This window comes from Corvus cornix, chromosome 2 (genome assembly GCF_000738735.6).
Source record: "Corvus cornix cornix isolate S_Up_H32 chromosome 2, ASM73873v5, whole genome shotgun sequence".
In the NCBI taxonomy this organism is placed as follows: domain Eukaryota; kingdom Metazoa; phylum Chordata; class Aves; order Passeriformes; family Corvidae; genus Corvus; species Corvus cornix.
The window spans coordinates 47,946,042-47,962,231 of record NC_046333.1 but is presented as its reverse complement, the minus strand read 5'-3'; the positions used below and the strand labels follow the sequence as shown (position 1 = coordinate 47,962,231).

Genomic DNA, 16,190 nt, shown 5'->3' with positions numbered 1-16,190 from the left:
CTGAAGGGAAATACAAAATAGGAAAGAGACTTTAAAGGGGTCATGAATATCTGACAGAAGTGTCTAAACTTTCCCTGTAATAGAAAAGGCATTATATCTTTTTATTGATATTTCCATATATTTTTATATTTTCCTCCTTGGAATTACATGCAGTAGCTGAGATTGGGGTTTTCCCCCCATTAATATGAAACCTGAATATTTCCATAGTCACTTCATATTACATAACGCTGCGTAGTCATCTATATCGTATTTTGTAATCATCCCCTTATTGCTTTGTCTATTTTTAAAATGTCTCTGATCTTTCCTAAGGGCTATTTTTAGTTTGCCAATAAATGTTCTCGTACAATTAGTACAATTTTTGCAAAGTCCGGTACATACCTCTATGGAGATGACCACCACGTAATTTTCAATTCCATTTCATGTGCATCTTCTTATCCATCCATTCCTCATACCCTGCCTAGCTGACCATCTGCAGCATTTGTGCTCACCTGGATTGTTGTTGTTTTGGAGACGGTTCAAATTTTTGTTTAAACCGGGATTTCTTCTGGCATCTCATGTCTAATACCAGAAAATTTGTATGTACAAGCCAGTTTTTATGGTGATTTAGTTCATGATGTAGGCAGAACTGATTTCTAGTAGATGGTACTGGAAACCATCTGGTTTTAGTGGGTTACCTAAATCTTTTCAGGTCACTGTGCTAAATGCTCTTTATTACCGAGCTGCTTGGAGAACTTTCCTCAGGTGAGCAAGAAAAAAATCATGACCATTTGTGCCAAAGATGTTCATGCCAGAGAAGTGTCAGCAAGCTTTCAAGCCCAGAAGGTGCATGTTTGAATCAGCTATATTTTGCATTCACAGTTTGTTCTGCCTCCAGTAATTCACAGTGTGTTTTGTTGTCCTTTCAGAGGCATGTGCCTCTCCAAAGCAAGTCACTCCTCTTCCTGTGGTGACTTTTTATAAGTGCATACAACAGAAATTTTGAATGTTTATTTAAACCAAAGCGCTCACTCTGTGGGTAACTTTTGTTCAGGTAAAACTAAGGTGGTGGCACATGCTGTTGGTTTGAAAGAACAAACTGTTTCACCGGATTGGGATTGAAATAGGAAAGAATTCTTATTTTCCCTCTGTCCTCCTGAGCCTCAGAAATAAAATGGGCTTTTAAGGTGGTGTTAAGATAAGAAGAAAAAAGGCTTGAGGAGTAAAATGAAACTCATTGTGGTCAAAGTAATGTCAGTTCCTGTGCAAAGACTGCATTGTTTGTATGGAGAGGTCTTGGCTTGATAAATGTGTTCTGCTGTAATAGCTCTATTAAAATTGTCTTCTATTACACTTGCTTCTGTATAAAAGCACTAATGCCTTGAGGTGCATCTAATCCTTTATAATAGGTTGTAGTAGTTATTAGTCATAAGTGACTAGGAATGAGGGGTGAGACCTGCTGATGACAGCTGCAGCTTTGTAATGGGTGGCATTTCTACCTTCTGAATAGCTCCTACCTGGCACCATGACTCTTTGATGGTTCTTAGATCTCCAGTTGCAGAGCTTTTGCTTGGTTGTCATAGCTATGCCACAGCTGGGATAATGTCCAGAAACACTGTTTTGCCAACATTTGTGATGCTCACTTTCAGTGCTTTTATGAGTACTTGGAAAATACCCCTTGGCAGGTTAACCTTCGACTGACAGGTAATGACTGCTACAAATAAGAGTGCCTGCTTCATCTATTTCAGTGAATGAAAAGTTAAATGTTTCTTAGAAGTTTGGAGTTCTTTCCTACCTCATGTGTATATTATAAGGTTATCAATATATTTGAACATGTATGTGCATGTAGATATGCATACTCAAGAAATTGTATGATTTTAATGGGCATTACATTTATAATAACTGAAATGTTTTTTGCATAAATTAATCTATATATTCATTGCCTAGTCTGAAGGGGGGATATGAGCAGATCTCTAAGGTTAATCAGGAGTTTTCAGCAAAGATTTTTGTTCATTCATTAAAGTATTTTTTTCACACCACATACAGTGGAACTTTTCTTTTCTGGAAAGGTTTGGGCTTCAATGTAGAATTTCTGGTTAAAATAAGGACTCCTAAAAGATACAGCCAGGCATCCTGGCTGGCTTAATGCTTACAACCCTCAGTTTTGGGGGGCAAATTCTGGGGCTCAAGTCTTTGAAATAGGCAAAGCAGCAACTACAGCCTCATGTTTCCTGTCCTGTGTGATCACTGATACGATATTCCTCCTTGCTAAAAAAATGTTGATGTGGTTAGTTTTCTTTTCTAAAATAAGCACTTTCCAAGTAGTACCACACCATGATTTTACATGAACATGGAAGAGATACATTTGTGGTTTAGGACATTAAAATATAATGAGAAAGTGGACTTGGAATAAGTCATCCATGAAGCATAAGAGTTATAAAAAAGGCCCTGATGTAGAAGTTCATTGCAATGCAAACAATCCCTTTTCTTATGTTAAGGTGTTATATTACTCTAACCTGGGCTCTCCACCTAGCAGTGAGTGGTGCTCCTGCAGGACCAGCTGGCATAGATAAGACAGAGATCATGGAAGATTTAGGCTGTGCCCTTGGCATGCTGGTGTAAATTTTCAGCTCTTCAGAACACATGGATGATGAGGTGAGATAGTCTGTTCAGCAGTATGGAGATTGTTGTTTAGCTTCTTTTTCATGTGAATTGCATTGGAAACTGTTGCTTTCAAGAAAACTATGTTAAATCTTTCACTTTTAATTTTAGCCTGTAGGGAATATCTATAAATTTTTGGTCCAGACAGGAGCTTTGGGGGTGCTTTGATGAATTCAGTCATCTCTTGGTAGGAGTCTAGTCAGTGGCGTTAGTACAATTAAAGACTATCCACAATAAAATAAGGAACAAGAAGAAGAGAGTAGCTTATTATAAATTATTATATTATAAATAAGCACTTGAGTGCTTATTTATCCTTTACAGGCTATAAATACTGAACCAGTAATATCTTCCTCCAAAGTTCCTCTGAAACTATTTCTAAATGAGGCAGTAGATGGTAACACAAAATCACCTGTGTCATGTACTACCCAAAAATAACCTTCTCTTCAAAATGTAGCAATAAATGTGAGTAAAATCCTGGTCCTACCAGATTACTATTTTGCTATCGAAACCAGTTCATGTCCCACCATGTGAGATCATGGCATCCTATGGGTGAGAAGTGTGGAGGGATTCAACTTTGCAAGAAGTCTCAGTGGTTCCAGGACTTTCCAATGCTTTTTAGACATGCCTTGTTTTTCCACTGTCCTATGTTCTTTCTCTGTTTTTGGGTTTGTTTTTTTTTACTCAGTATTGTCTCCTGGCTCTTTTAAACCCTCTGCATCCCTACTAGTCTCCTTTATTCTATGTTTCAAAAGATGATTCCTGATGTAGACATAAATATGCTCCAGCCTCATGCACTCTTTGTGGCTCTAACAGTCCAGTCTTTTTCTTCTGAATTCAGTGCCAGACAGATTACTAAAAGCTGATGCCTACCAGTGAAATACCTCTGTTTGTTAAGGTCAAGCAAGTTTTCCTTTTTTGTCATCTTTCTTTTAACACTTATTTGTGTTATTTTTCTTTTAACGGGTTTGTATTTCTTGGTGAAAACATTACACTGAAGTCGAGAGTTGGAATATTTATTACTATGAACCCTGGATGTGCAGGTCAGACAGAACTACATGAGAACCTCAGGTTCCCCATTCATACTTAAATATGACAAAATTAAAACTGGTCATTTATTTCAGCAGTATATTTCTGAAAGGGGAACAAAAGAAATATTTATGGTTTTCAGTAGTAAGAAAGAGTTCTGAAGAACAAGCTTGCTGCTTTGTAGCTGTCCTGAACACAGAATTCAAGATCTCTTCTTTGCTAGTATGTAACTTAAGTAATGATTTTAAATGAGGGCATTGTTTAGCAATAGCATTATTACTTCATGTTATTTTAAAAATGAGATTGAATGAGATTTTTCTACTTTGTGTCATTAAAATTTTGTTCTAAAAATTCGAGCAGTTACATTTAGCAAAGAAACAGTAAAACCTCTAAAGGCAACCAAGCCTTCATCTAAAAGCACTAAAGCTCTCCAAAGATAATCTAACTGCTTTAAAAAAGGACGGCAGTTTTAGCCGTGGTTGTGTTGCACTTGACTTCCAGACCCTGTACAGCTGCTGGCTGTGCCTCCAGGGCTCGGGGCAAGTGACACCACTGCAGCCTGTGCCTTCTCTGAGTTCGGGCAGTACCTGTCTGTGTTTCTCAGATGCCTCTTTCGTGCAGTAGTGTTATGGAATACTAACAATCACCAGTGCTTAATTAGCTCATTTTGCTTTGAACTAGGGTCCTTGTCGGCTTTGATTGACACTCTTAATTGTGACTCTCTTGAGTTCTGTTTTTAAAAATGTTTGCACACATCAGACATTTGATTTAACTGACTTATTCTTACCATGCTTAAATACTAATCTGTGTATTTGGATTATGGGGTTTGTTTTCTTCCCTAGAACCTGTGCTGTGGTCGTCCCTGATACTGAACTGGTCTCTGAAATTATGTTGGCTGCTGAAGGGTTTATTGATGCATGTCTGTTAGCCAGGAAGTTCATCACCTTGTAACCTCTCTGCAGGGAGCTGCTCCCTGAACAGGTGAGGGTTCTTTGGGCTTTTGAATTTAATACATATCCATCAACACACACTCCATACCAGTGCAGCTGAATACTGTGTAATAGGAGGCATTTATGTATATTGTCTTATCTTGTATTTTAAAGACACTTTAAATCACATGTCTGTCCTTAATAAACTGTCAGACATAAATTGGAAAAAAGTGTCCTTTCTTCTTACCTTGGGATGTTTGTAATGTGTTAGTTTTGCATTAAATAATTGTATATCACCACTTCATACCTGGGATGACTGACTACATTGTGCTGCTGTGTAACTCCCATGTAAATAACTATCTTTTGGAGAAGAGAATAACAGGGTAGAAATTATTTTGAAAAATAGATAGCATATTGTAACTGAACGAACATTTCTTTAAACTTTCCCCAGTAAGTACAGTGGAAAACTCTTTGGAAAAAAAAAGGGTGAGAAAAAGCATTTCTAAATAATGTAATTATTACATTAGAAAGAATCTGTATTTAGAAATATTATCTTAAAAATGTAAAACCTAGAAGTTGCATGACTTCTTCCCTGTATATATGCTGTTTGAATAATTTCCAACTGTATAATTTTTCACAAGACATTTTTAATATTCATTTTTATCAGTGGAATAAGAACTTGGAGAACCCTCGAACCTTAAGCTGTAAACTCAAATAGCAGGCAGGGCCATTATGAAATAAAAAAACCCTTTATTTTCATGCCTGCATAATTTTGAAATTATCCCTAAACATCCTGAAGATTTCCTGACACATTCTTGCAATTTTCTAGAGATAATGAAATTAAACCACTCATATCTAAAGATCATTAATATTGTTTGCTTCACTAGAACAAGGATTCCTTGAGTCTAATGATTACTTTGTCCCAGAGGCACATTCTGAACTGAGAAAAGTAATTTATACCATTGTTTGCCACTTCAGTATTAATCGTAGTAACAATAGTAATATTAACATTAGTGTTTGAAGCAAAATCTAGAGTGTTCTTGTTTGTTTACTTTTTAACTCTCATTTGGTTTACTTTTAACAGCAATGGGAGAAATCAAATACCTCTGGGAAAAAATTCTGGGCTTCTGCATAAAATATACAGCAGCTCAGAGAGTTCTGAGAGTATTTCTCCTGTGTTGGGACTTTTAGAAATTTAAATATACCTTTGGGGCACTAGGATCCTAGCCTATGGAACCTGCTGCAGAACAGGGTTATCAGGGCTTTCAAGTCCATATGTTGTGAAGGAAGGGACTTCTGGTCCTGTCATGCCATGGCAAATAAAGTCCTTTTACACTGGGCAATCCACAAATCAGGCTGCTTTTAAGATGCATATCCTGCTCTTTAACACCTTTTCAGACAGAAAAACAACACAGAAATTTTTCTGAAAAAAAACCCACTTCCCTAAATCTAACCAAAATCTTATTAAGCACAATATATACCTGAATTTCCTGGTTTCATTATCAACTCTGTTTAACTTCTTTGCCTAGATGTACCATTTCTAAAATGTGGAGACTCCTTTTCAGTGCAGATAATTGGCATCTTTATTACCCCAGAATTTTTTTCTTACTTATCATGAACTGCCCTGAATTTGAACATTACTTTTTTGAAGTATTATTCTTTGTGATGTATTTAATGCATTTGATTCACACTTACAGAGTTACTGCTGTCATGGAAGAGGATAGAGGCATGGCATCTGTCAACTTAAAATGGTGTATTTGTAAGTTGTGAATCTGCTTCCAGTTTTGTTGTTGTTTTTGGGTTGTTGGTTAGTTTTTTTGGGGGGGGGGGTGAGGGGTGGAATTGATAATACTAATAGGCTGTATTTATATTGAATTCCTAGGTGTGGCTGCAGAATATGCTTTCAAACTTTACCCAGCTGGTAGCCAGTTAAGAATAGGGAACGAAATGGTGGAATATAGAAGATTAAATAGATATACAGATATATATCTTTCACCCTTTTATTTTTTTTAGTCAACCTCTACCACTGACTGAAAGCCACTGGAAGACTACAGGTGAATAAAAATGTCTTGTTTTACTCTGTTTGTAAAATGATTGTTTTCTTCATAAGCATTACCACTTAGTTTTATTTCATGTGCTCACATGACTATTTAAAATGCTTTTGTAGGGCTTTTATGACTGGGCACTTCATGCTATCAAGTGTTTTCATAATTGCTGGGTCCCTGAAAAAAGAAGACAAGAACAGACCTGAGGACTGGGTAAAATCTGTTTCTGGTGTTTTGCCTTTGAGTAAAAACAGAATCCTTAAAAAAAAAAGGATTTGATGCTCTTGTGATATATTGTTTACCCTCCTTTTCCATGTGCTTTTGTGAGTCTTAAGAGACTTCAATTTGCATAAAATAGTGACAGATGATATCCCAATTTTCACAGGCCTGATCAGTGACTTGTTTCCAGCTCTGGATGTTCCGAGGATGAGGAACCTACAGTTTTGAGCAGATGGTTAAACAATCTACCCTGGAGCTGTGGAGCTGTACTTGCAGTCAAAAGAGAACTTTATTCTCAAAGTAAAAGAATTCATTGTCTTTAATTACTCCCCTTAAGATTTTTGATCAAAATAATTTCTAGTGGGTTGGTTGTATTAGACATGAAGATTATTTTTGAGTATGTTACAGTATTGATAAAGTGTCTCTCAATGACTCAGTATTTCAAAGGCATTTCATCATGGCAGTGATGCTTCTCAGTATGATAAATATACCCATAAGGATACGTGTATCCTGTTCAGGAAAGCTGTGTGCAGTGACAGTCTAGAGTGATGAATGTGTTTGTTTGTATACAGTAACAAGAATTTGTACTTAGTAGCAAATCCATTGTTGGTCAGATATTTATAGTGAGGTAAGAAGAGTAAAGGAAAAAAACATATATATAAGAAGGTGTGGGTTTGGAATGTGTGTGGCTGTAAGTGACTTTTGTGTGCTCTGGCTTTTATGAATAATATAATGCACGTTGTGCTATATACATTAAAAACATGCATGGACAGATATGCATGCATGTACACTCAAAAGAATTAGTTGCCCATAAGCTAAATTTAAGCACTAATTTAATTTAATTACAGACAGGGTGATAAAGTGAAACACAGAAACACCAGGTATTATACAGACCAAATAAAAAGTGCACATATTCCCAGCTTTCTTCAAGGAAATCCTCATCTGCTGTATGTGACAGCACACTCCTTACCTCTTTAGGGTATGTTGGAAATAACCAAGCTGGCTGAATGTGACTGATCAGAAGATTTACAAAGGATTTGTGCTCGTCTATCTTGCTCTGTTATCCTGACAGAAGGGTGAAAGACAATAAGGTATGCCTTGGGTATTATGAACTTTACAATCAGCCTTCTGTAGAGTATTTTGTTTCCTGCTAGCTGGGTAAATCAGAAGAAAAACACTGGAGATCATGAGCTTGTTCCTGTTAGACTTTGGAAAATCAGAGTGAATACTCTTCACTAAAACAGAAATCCACAAGCAGCCAAGCTATCTCCATTCTGTGACTCACAACTATTTCTTTGGAAGCAATGTATTACTTTAGGAGACTGAGTTTGTATTTTTCTGAATTATAGATGTACAGCTGATTGTAGAATTCACTCTGCTAAAGCAATGGCAAAATTGTGATAACTGTTCTGTATCCCTGGGTTTTCACAGTCCTGCTGGACTGTGTGGCTGTCTGGCAGAATAGGACTTGTTCTCACTTGCTGAGGTAACTGCTTTCATTCCTTTGCGCCAATTATCTTACCATTTTCTGAGAGACAGTGTTGCTTGATGCAACACCAGCTTCTTTGAGGCAATTCTGCCAAGAAGGTGCAAGCTTACTTTTTCCTATTAAAGGGAATAAAAAGGTAAAGGGAGGAGAACTTTTTTGTGAATAATTCTGTCTCTGTGATAAGAACTGCAACAGGAGAGGAAAGGTGCTCACTGTGTGTCCCTTCGGCGTGGTAGGATGCTCACCAGGAGGAGCAACCAGTGTGTCACTCTGTGTTAGTTGCTGGAATTGCAGGGAATGGAAAGGGTAGGGTACCTGCCTGCCTGTGGAACATGTTTTCCATCTCACATTATAAAGAAACTGCCATGGTCCTTGCATAAAACATTCTTCATGTTGCCTTTGCCTGAAGCTGCAGGGTAATAACACGCTGCTGAGGCCACTCGGTCAGCCACATGATGTGCAATGGAAAGCTCAAATGTTGCAAGAAAATTCTACATTTTATGTGTTGTTTGCATGTCCCAAAGGACAGTTAATCATGGCATGAAGTAATGATCATTCAATCTGACAGATAGACTAAGTAATACTTTGTTCTGGAAGGAGAAGCAGGATGTTTTAATTAGGCTTCTAGACAGACATTATGGAATTTATTGCCAAAACACAGACAAATAATTCTAATACATAATGCTTGCCTATTTCTGCTACTAAATGTTGGCAGCTGCATAGATTTTCTTCTCCATTTAACACTTTCTATTAGAATTGAGTGCAGAATATGGCTGTTTCAGACTGGGAGTATCCTTTCCTATCCTTAGGCTTAATGGAAATTTGGGACTAAACTAGCACAGAGGCAAGGGTAAATCAATGTAAACCGTTGGCTGAGTGTGAGGATTTACAGTTAGAGGTCCAGTTCAGGAAAAAGTCAAGAATTTCTACTATTTGAAAATAGTATCACTGACATGCACCCTGTTCCTTCTCTTCAGGTTCTGAAAGTTCTTCATCACATGTACGTGCACACAAAAAAAATGCCAATTTGTAATGAACTTAATGCAGAAGTTCTGACAGCTGATGAACTGTGTGGTTTTATACACCAGGAAACCAGAGAGTGGAAAGATGGCAAGAGACATGTGTTCTTGCTAGGATGTCATTTTCCATCCAAAATGGACAATACCAGAATTCAGAGAACGTGTAAGAGATAGAATTCTTGTGTTTTTCTGAGTTTTGATGCAATGAAATGTCTGTGCAGAGCACTGGTGGTTCTGGAAAGACTGGAGGGCAGGGCAGGATGCTGGTAGACAGAAAGTTATTAGCCTGAACAATGTTGATCCAGCTGCCTTAAAGGGCCAGTTATTTTCTTCCCAGATGGTGCCTCCCTTATCTCACCCATATCATTAAGACTTATGACACAATCCTGTAATCAAAACAGGAATAGGTCATTATTACATAAAATGCAGTCATTTTGCTGTATTGAGTGTTCACTGAATTTTTTTTGTTATTTTTGCCACCTAATAAAAAAGCAAAGGAAGAAAACATGGGTTTGATGTTACAAAAGCTTCTTTTTTCACTGATGTGTCATCTTCTGAAGTTTTAATTGCAATGCAGTGTTGTTGTTTAAGCATTTAAGTAATAAGATTCTATTGAAATATAATTTGCAGGTCTCCTGTCATCTTCTCTGAGAGGATGACCCAATATTACCCAGGAGGGGCCAAAAAGGTTTGGTTTAAACAGGTATATAGATCCTATAAATCCTAGAGATCCTATAGATCCTATGTAGAATGTAGTCCCTTAACACTGTTATGGATGTTAACAAGGTGAGCCATTACAATTACAGTGGCTTCCCCTCTCCCTGTTTTCCCATTTTCTTCTTCTTCTATTTTTCTGGAGGCAGTTTTGCAGTATGCATTCCCTTTTTCTTTTATTCTTATCTTTCGTCTGGTTTTCACTATTGCTAAATAATATTTTAGTACCTAATTAACACTTTATGCCTTGCCTATTTGGCACAACAAAAAGCCTTAAATTAGCCTACGAATACTGTAATGGTGACTGCGCCTCCTAGATGTGAGCTGATGTAATTTGAGATATTAATCATAAGATTATTGAAGCTGGTATTTGGAAAGTCTTGATAAAATAGTTTTAAGATTCCATTATTGAAGTCCTTGCATAACTATACTATGGAAAGCAAGTGTAGGAAATCTAAATCAGTCAGCTTAAGCACAGTAGGATACAGACCCCTTCTTTCCTTCTTAATTATGCAGCTAAACCAATTTTGTGGACTCTCTGAAATGCTGTAATAAAATGAAATCCAAATCTAAAATCTGAATGTAACCTTTGGAAAGTGATTGGAGTTTTGAGCTTTCCTTTTCTTAGAAGCTTAAACCCTAGTAACCCTCTGGTTACTCAGCAAGGTGACTGCCGGGGTGAGCCACATAATCTAACTTTTTCTGAGGAACAGAAAGTGGCTTTCTCAAGAAGCATTTTGGAGCACTTACGTTTAGGTCCTGCTCTGAATCATTTTCTGATTATTTCCATTGACCTTGAGAGAGATTTTTCCTCCTCTGCTTTTACCTGCTTTCAGGAGAACTCACATTGGGGAAGCAGGCTAGTCACCTTTTAAATTAGTTAAACTCTAAAAAACCCATACAAGGTCAAGTAAAACCTTTTGAATTTGTCATCCTCTGTATTTCTGGTAAAAAATTCTAGGCATGTTCAAACAGAGTTTGTTTATCATTGTTCAAGAAATAGTGTGTGCATTGTGTTGCACTCTGTGGGGCTGTAATAAACACAATTGCCCTCATCGTGTTCCTGTTAAACCTGTTATCTTGGCTTTCCTTTGCTGAAAAGTTTACTGATGATTTCTAGGTTCTGACCCTTACAAACAATTAATGTGTGCCTGTCAATGTGGCTGCTGTTTGAGGTACACATTTAAAAGCTGCTGCCCCAGCTACTATATCCAGAGCTGGTATTCTTCACCTGAACACCCAGGACCTGGGATGGAACCCATGAGTATCTGATGATATTGGTTGGTATTTTTAACATCCTTCTTGCAGATTAATTGCAACAAACTCCATTATATATAAAGTCTTCCTTATAATTTTTATTCTGTTAATGTATTATTTATTTGGTGCCTACATATATTCTCAAATAGGCATTTTTGAGAATTTTGCTGGTTAAGTGGTTTTTTTTCCTCTCTTACATATACTGCTTAATCAGAGCAGTAGTGTGGAGGGTTGACCCTGACTGAATGCCAGGTGCCAACCAAGCCATTATTACTGCTCCTCCTCAGCTGGACAGTGGAGAGAAAAATATGATGAACGACTCTTGGGTCAAGATAAGGACAAGGAAATCAAATACTCAGCACACTCTCATGGGCACAACAGACTCAACTTGGGGAAATTATTTTTATTTATTACCAGTCAAATCAGAATAGGGTAGTGGGGAAAAAAACCCCCAGTGTTAAAGATACCTTCCTTCCACTCCTACCTCCTTCCCAGTTCAACTTCACTCCCAGTTTTCTCTACCTCTTCCCCCCATTAGCTCAGGGGGATGGGAAATGGGGTTGCAGTCAGCTCATCCTAGTCTCTGCTCCTTCTTCCCTCTCAGGGGAAGTACTCCTCACACTCTTCCCCTCCCTGCTCCATCACAGTCCCTCCCATGGCAGACAGGCCTCCATGAACTTCTCCAACTTGAGTCCTTCCCTCGGGCTGCAGTTCTTCATAAACTGCTCCAGTGTGTGTCCCCCATGGGGTTACAGGTCTTGCCAGCAAACCTGCTCCAGCATGGGCTCCTCTCTACACAGGTTCACAGGTCCTCCCAGGAGCCTGCCCAAGCACAGTCTTCACACAGGATTTCAGCCTTCTTTGGGCATCTACCTACTTTTGTGTGAGGTACCTTTTTTCCATAATAAGAGAAACTCAGGCTCCAAGTCCATGTAAATAATTGAAAATAATGTCCACAGCAACTGTACACCACAAATTGAAGCCTTAACATTTTCCTATGGCCACATTTATGCACAGATCATTTTTTTGCCAGGTAAATTATCTTCACACAAAGTATGTGAGTTCTAGAGGCAGCAAATCACTTCATCACCTTTCCACTATGCTGTTGAACACCTTATAAAGTTAGAGTTATATTTCTGGAAGAAAAATTGTAGAAGTTATGATAGTATGATATATACCTGTCAGTGGAGGAATAGAAAGCATGAGCTGGGAGCTGTAATTGCCTCCGTTTGAAGGTTTGGTTATTTTTGCACTTTTTTTCAGTGTGCTCTGCATAGGATATTCTCAAGTACTTAATGTTATTTTGATTGCATTAACTCGTATTGCACAACTTTTTAGTGCTTAGATGAGAAGGAATTTTCCTGGGGAGATTAGAAGTCTATGGACATAGAGACATGGAGGCGATGATCAAAAGATATGATCTATTTTCAAATCTCTTGTTGTCTTTGAGGGTTAACATTTGATAGGAAAATACAGAGCTTGGAAAAGAAAGATTTATCAGGCAAGGAAACTTTTAGGTGCTCACAGTAGTTAAAGCTATTTATTGCCAACTGTTTGTCCAAATGGTTTTAGGTATGGTGAAAGCTAGGCCAAAAATTAAATTGAAATAATTGAGAAATTAAACCAACTACATCTTGTACCAGTCTTTGCTTCTCTAACAGTTATAGGGCTACTGGTGTTCTGTAAAGGCTGAGGTGGAACAAATGCATTTCAGCTACAACTACATTTCAAAAGCTTCCTATTAGAAGAAATTAAATAAAATTTTTCAAGTAGAAATACTGTGTAAAAAGTAATCCAGTAAAAAAAAAAAACAATTTCTTGTAGTAATTGTTTGAGAATGAAAGAATGGTGTACCCTGTTTCATCACTTTTTAGAGTTTACTCCTAGCCAGAGAGAGAGAAATTACAGTTTGCTTTTAAAAGTAAACTGTGATGTGCAAGGGTTTGATGGGTTTTTTTCCTTTTCAATTTTAGTCAGTCTTTGTTCACGCATTTTAGATTGTACATCTCTGGTACTTTATTGATTTACTCGTAATAAAAGGCAAAGCAGTCTTGTTTGTTGGAAATGCTGGAGCAGGAAAACCAGTGTTTATAGGCAATAGGCTTGGTGCTGTCTCTGACTAGACAAGGCTACCTCCTGAGCAACAATTCATTCAGCTACCACACAACATCAGCAGTGCTCCAGAGTTCCATACGGATGTGAGGAACTTATCTTCCCACAACAGCAATGATAAAAAATATTCCACAGGTATTACAGTTTTATCACAACCATTGGATACCGCTCTTGTCTGGGCCTTGGCAAAGTTCATGGCTTTGCAAACTGGAAAACTTTGAAAGTTGTGGCAGGCAAGGGGAAGGGAGGAGGATGAAACTGCTTGGTGCAAACTGGAACTGACACTGTGCTCCCACAAGTTGCTCTCTGATTGCAGATGAGAAAACTTAACTTTACCTCTGTTCACAAGAAGCCTTGAGCCATCTTTGGGTGGCCTGGGTGTCTCTGCATGGTGCCTGTAGGTGTACTGAAAAGGATGGTCAGAAGTTGAGTTTACTTTTGCTAGGTACCATACAACACCCAAGGGGGGTCAGTCCCTGTCTGGTGGAGTTTGGAGTCTCCGTAGGTGAGATGGATGCAGATCAAAGGAAATATAATGCACAAATGGAGACGGCTGTAAGTTGGCCAAAAATGCTATACTGGTGGTAGATTTTGGAGCAAGAGGAGTCAGAGAGTCAGAGCAAAATAGGCTCATAAAAGCTGTCTGTTTTGCTCTTCATGAAGAACACAATCAAGAGAGAGCCCAGTGGTCAGTGGATATGCCGTCTTTGCCATCTCTCTTTTTATCCTTCCCATAACTTGAACAGGAAACAACTATCCTGAAAAAATGATGTGCCCTCTTTGCTCTACAGCTTTTCATGACATGAAAAGCACTAGAGAAGTAAGTTAAAACACTGGCTTATCCTCTCAAATGTCTGGAAGAAGATACCAAAAAACAATTTTTCAGTTTTAAAACTTTCTACAATTTTAGAGGTCTTCAGATAAAATCTTTAGAAACATTTATTACATTATTATTATAAATTACACATTGATGTGTAATTTAACTGCTTTTGCAATCAGTTGTCTAACTTTCAAGCCAATCTACATTGCTGCTAATGGATTACATTTTCACCAGGTTTAAAAAAATAGGTATCAATCCACAAATCTTAATTGAATAAGTTTTTACCCTGTTTTTCTTTCATGTCTTGTGTTAATTTCAATAATGTGTTGTAGTCACATCAGATAAGCAAAGACCATTTTGTCTTCTTTATACCTTAGTTTTTCCTTTGAAGTGTTTCCAAATTCACGTTAACATGGAATCCTGAATTAACAGAACTTAATCACCTTTTTGCCCCTCAAAATGAACGGAAAGATTAGGAGAAAAGAAATCTGCTGTGCATCAGAGTGAGATCATGAGCTGTTGTAAACTGTCATAGTTCCTTTAATGGGGAATCAGCCTTTAAAGGCTTTCAGAAATTCCTCTGATCAGGGAGAGATTTTTCAGCTAATGACTGCCACTCCAGTAGCAACTATGGCCATGGCTCTAGAGTACAAAAACATAACACTTTCCATTGCAAGGAGAAGCTGATGAAAGGAGCTCCTGGACAGCAGAGATTGTGTATTCTTCTTGCAGGAAACTTCTTAAATAAACCAAAGAAGTGAAGTCAACATCACAGGCTCTTGTTCTCCAAGTGTGTCACACCCACCAACAGTTTTGTGGCATAAAGTCTGAGAGTTTACGAACCTTCTAACTGCACCTTCTAAGAAAAATTAAGACACGAGCAAAGAAATGGATCATCTTATTGTCTGCATCTCTTCCTTCTGTCCACTGCTCTTTAGCCAAGTTCCTCCTGTTAAATGCTCTGCTACCACGTCCCTCTGCTAATCACAGTGGGTGAAGAACTGCATGACAATCCAGAAACAAGTGCATGGTGTTCCCTTTCCATTGTGTTTACAACATTGTCTTGGTGAGCTGTGACAGAATGATTTTGTACTGTCATGTATAGATCAAAATTATGGCCTCTTATGTGATTTTTGTGTTTGTGTGTACCAGTATTTCTTCCTGGAAAATGCATTCAAGTGATACACTGAAATGCCTTCATGTGTCCTAAACTGTCACTCCAAGCAATTATTTGGAACAGTCAAATTGTGGATTGTTTTCATAACGGAAAGAATCATTCACAGCAAATTGCACAAATGAGCAATTTAAATTAAGACTTAGTTCATTAAAAAGAGCTTAAGAGGTGAACTTGTTAAAGTATAGTGATTCACTACTATTCATTGCTATGCTCTTTCCATAGTTCACAGGTTAAAAGGTTTTTCTTACAGATCATACAACTTCTAATCTGCAGTATTTTCTGTCAGTTCTCATCATATCTGTAGCCACATAACTTTTTTTGAGGTATCTGCTAGAGTGGGTGAGATTAGCATATAGTGTAGGGTTTTATTTAGCATTCCCCCAAGGCGTATGACTCACCCACTCTGCCTCTAGAACAGCAGAAAATTTCAAAATGTTGCTTGATGGAGGCATGTTCTGATGCAAACTAATATCGGTATATTAAGTATGGGGTCCTCAATAATGCTTAAGTCAGGAACACTGCCACAGAGAACAAAAATGTGTAAGTCTATATAGATTACAGTTGTGGACCTTATTTAAAATTTAGATAACATTAAGGATCAAGAGGGAGGATTCCTAATTTGCGGTTTAAAATTATGGCTACACACTGAGATAAAAGAACAAAATTGTCTTTTATGTAATTAAGACACTTTAAGCCTTTCATATGCACATGGTTTCTGCAAAAAGTTTTTTCCCTTCTGTGGTAGT

At 37.7% G+C, this 16,190-nt stretch overlaps 1 protein-coding gene across 1 annotated transcript in view; it reads left to right on the top strand.

Annotated features, from left to right (window-relative positions):
- The first annotated feature begins 701 nt into the window (after nucleotides 1–701).
- The window catches only part of DNAH11 (dynein axonemal heavy chain 11), a 112,409-nt gene continuing 96,920 nt past the window's right edge, over nucleotides 702–16,190 (top strand). The window contains 12 exon segments of the mRNA XM_039569365.1: nucleotides 702–746; nucleotides 748–822; nucleotides 1,524–1,662; nucleotides 1,665–1,680; nucleotides 2,475–2,631; nucleotides 2,749–2,790; nucleotides 2,792–2,894; nucleotides 3,600–3,705; nucleotides 4,506–4,644; nucleotides 6,760–6,791; nucleotides 6,793–6,866; nucleotides 6,966–7,077. Coding sequence (XP_039425299.1) covers nucleotides 702–746; nucleotides 748–822; nucleotides 1,524–1,662; nucleotides 1,665–1,680; nucleotides 2,475–2,631; nucleotides 2,749–2,790; nucleotides 2,792–2,894; nucleotides 3,600–3,705; nucleotides 4,506–4,644; nucleotides 6,760–6,791; nucleotides 6,793–6,866; nucleotides 6,966–7,077 — 1,040 coding nt within the window.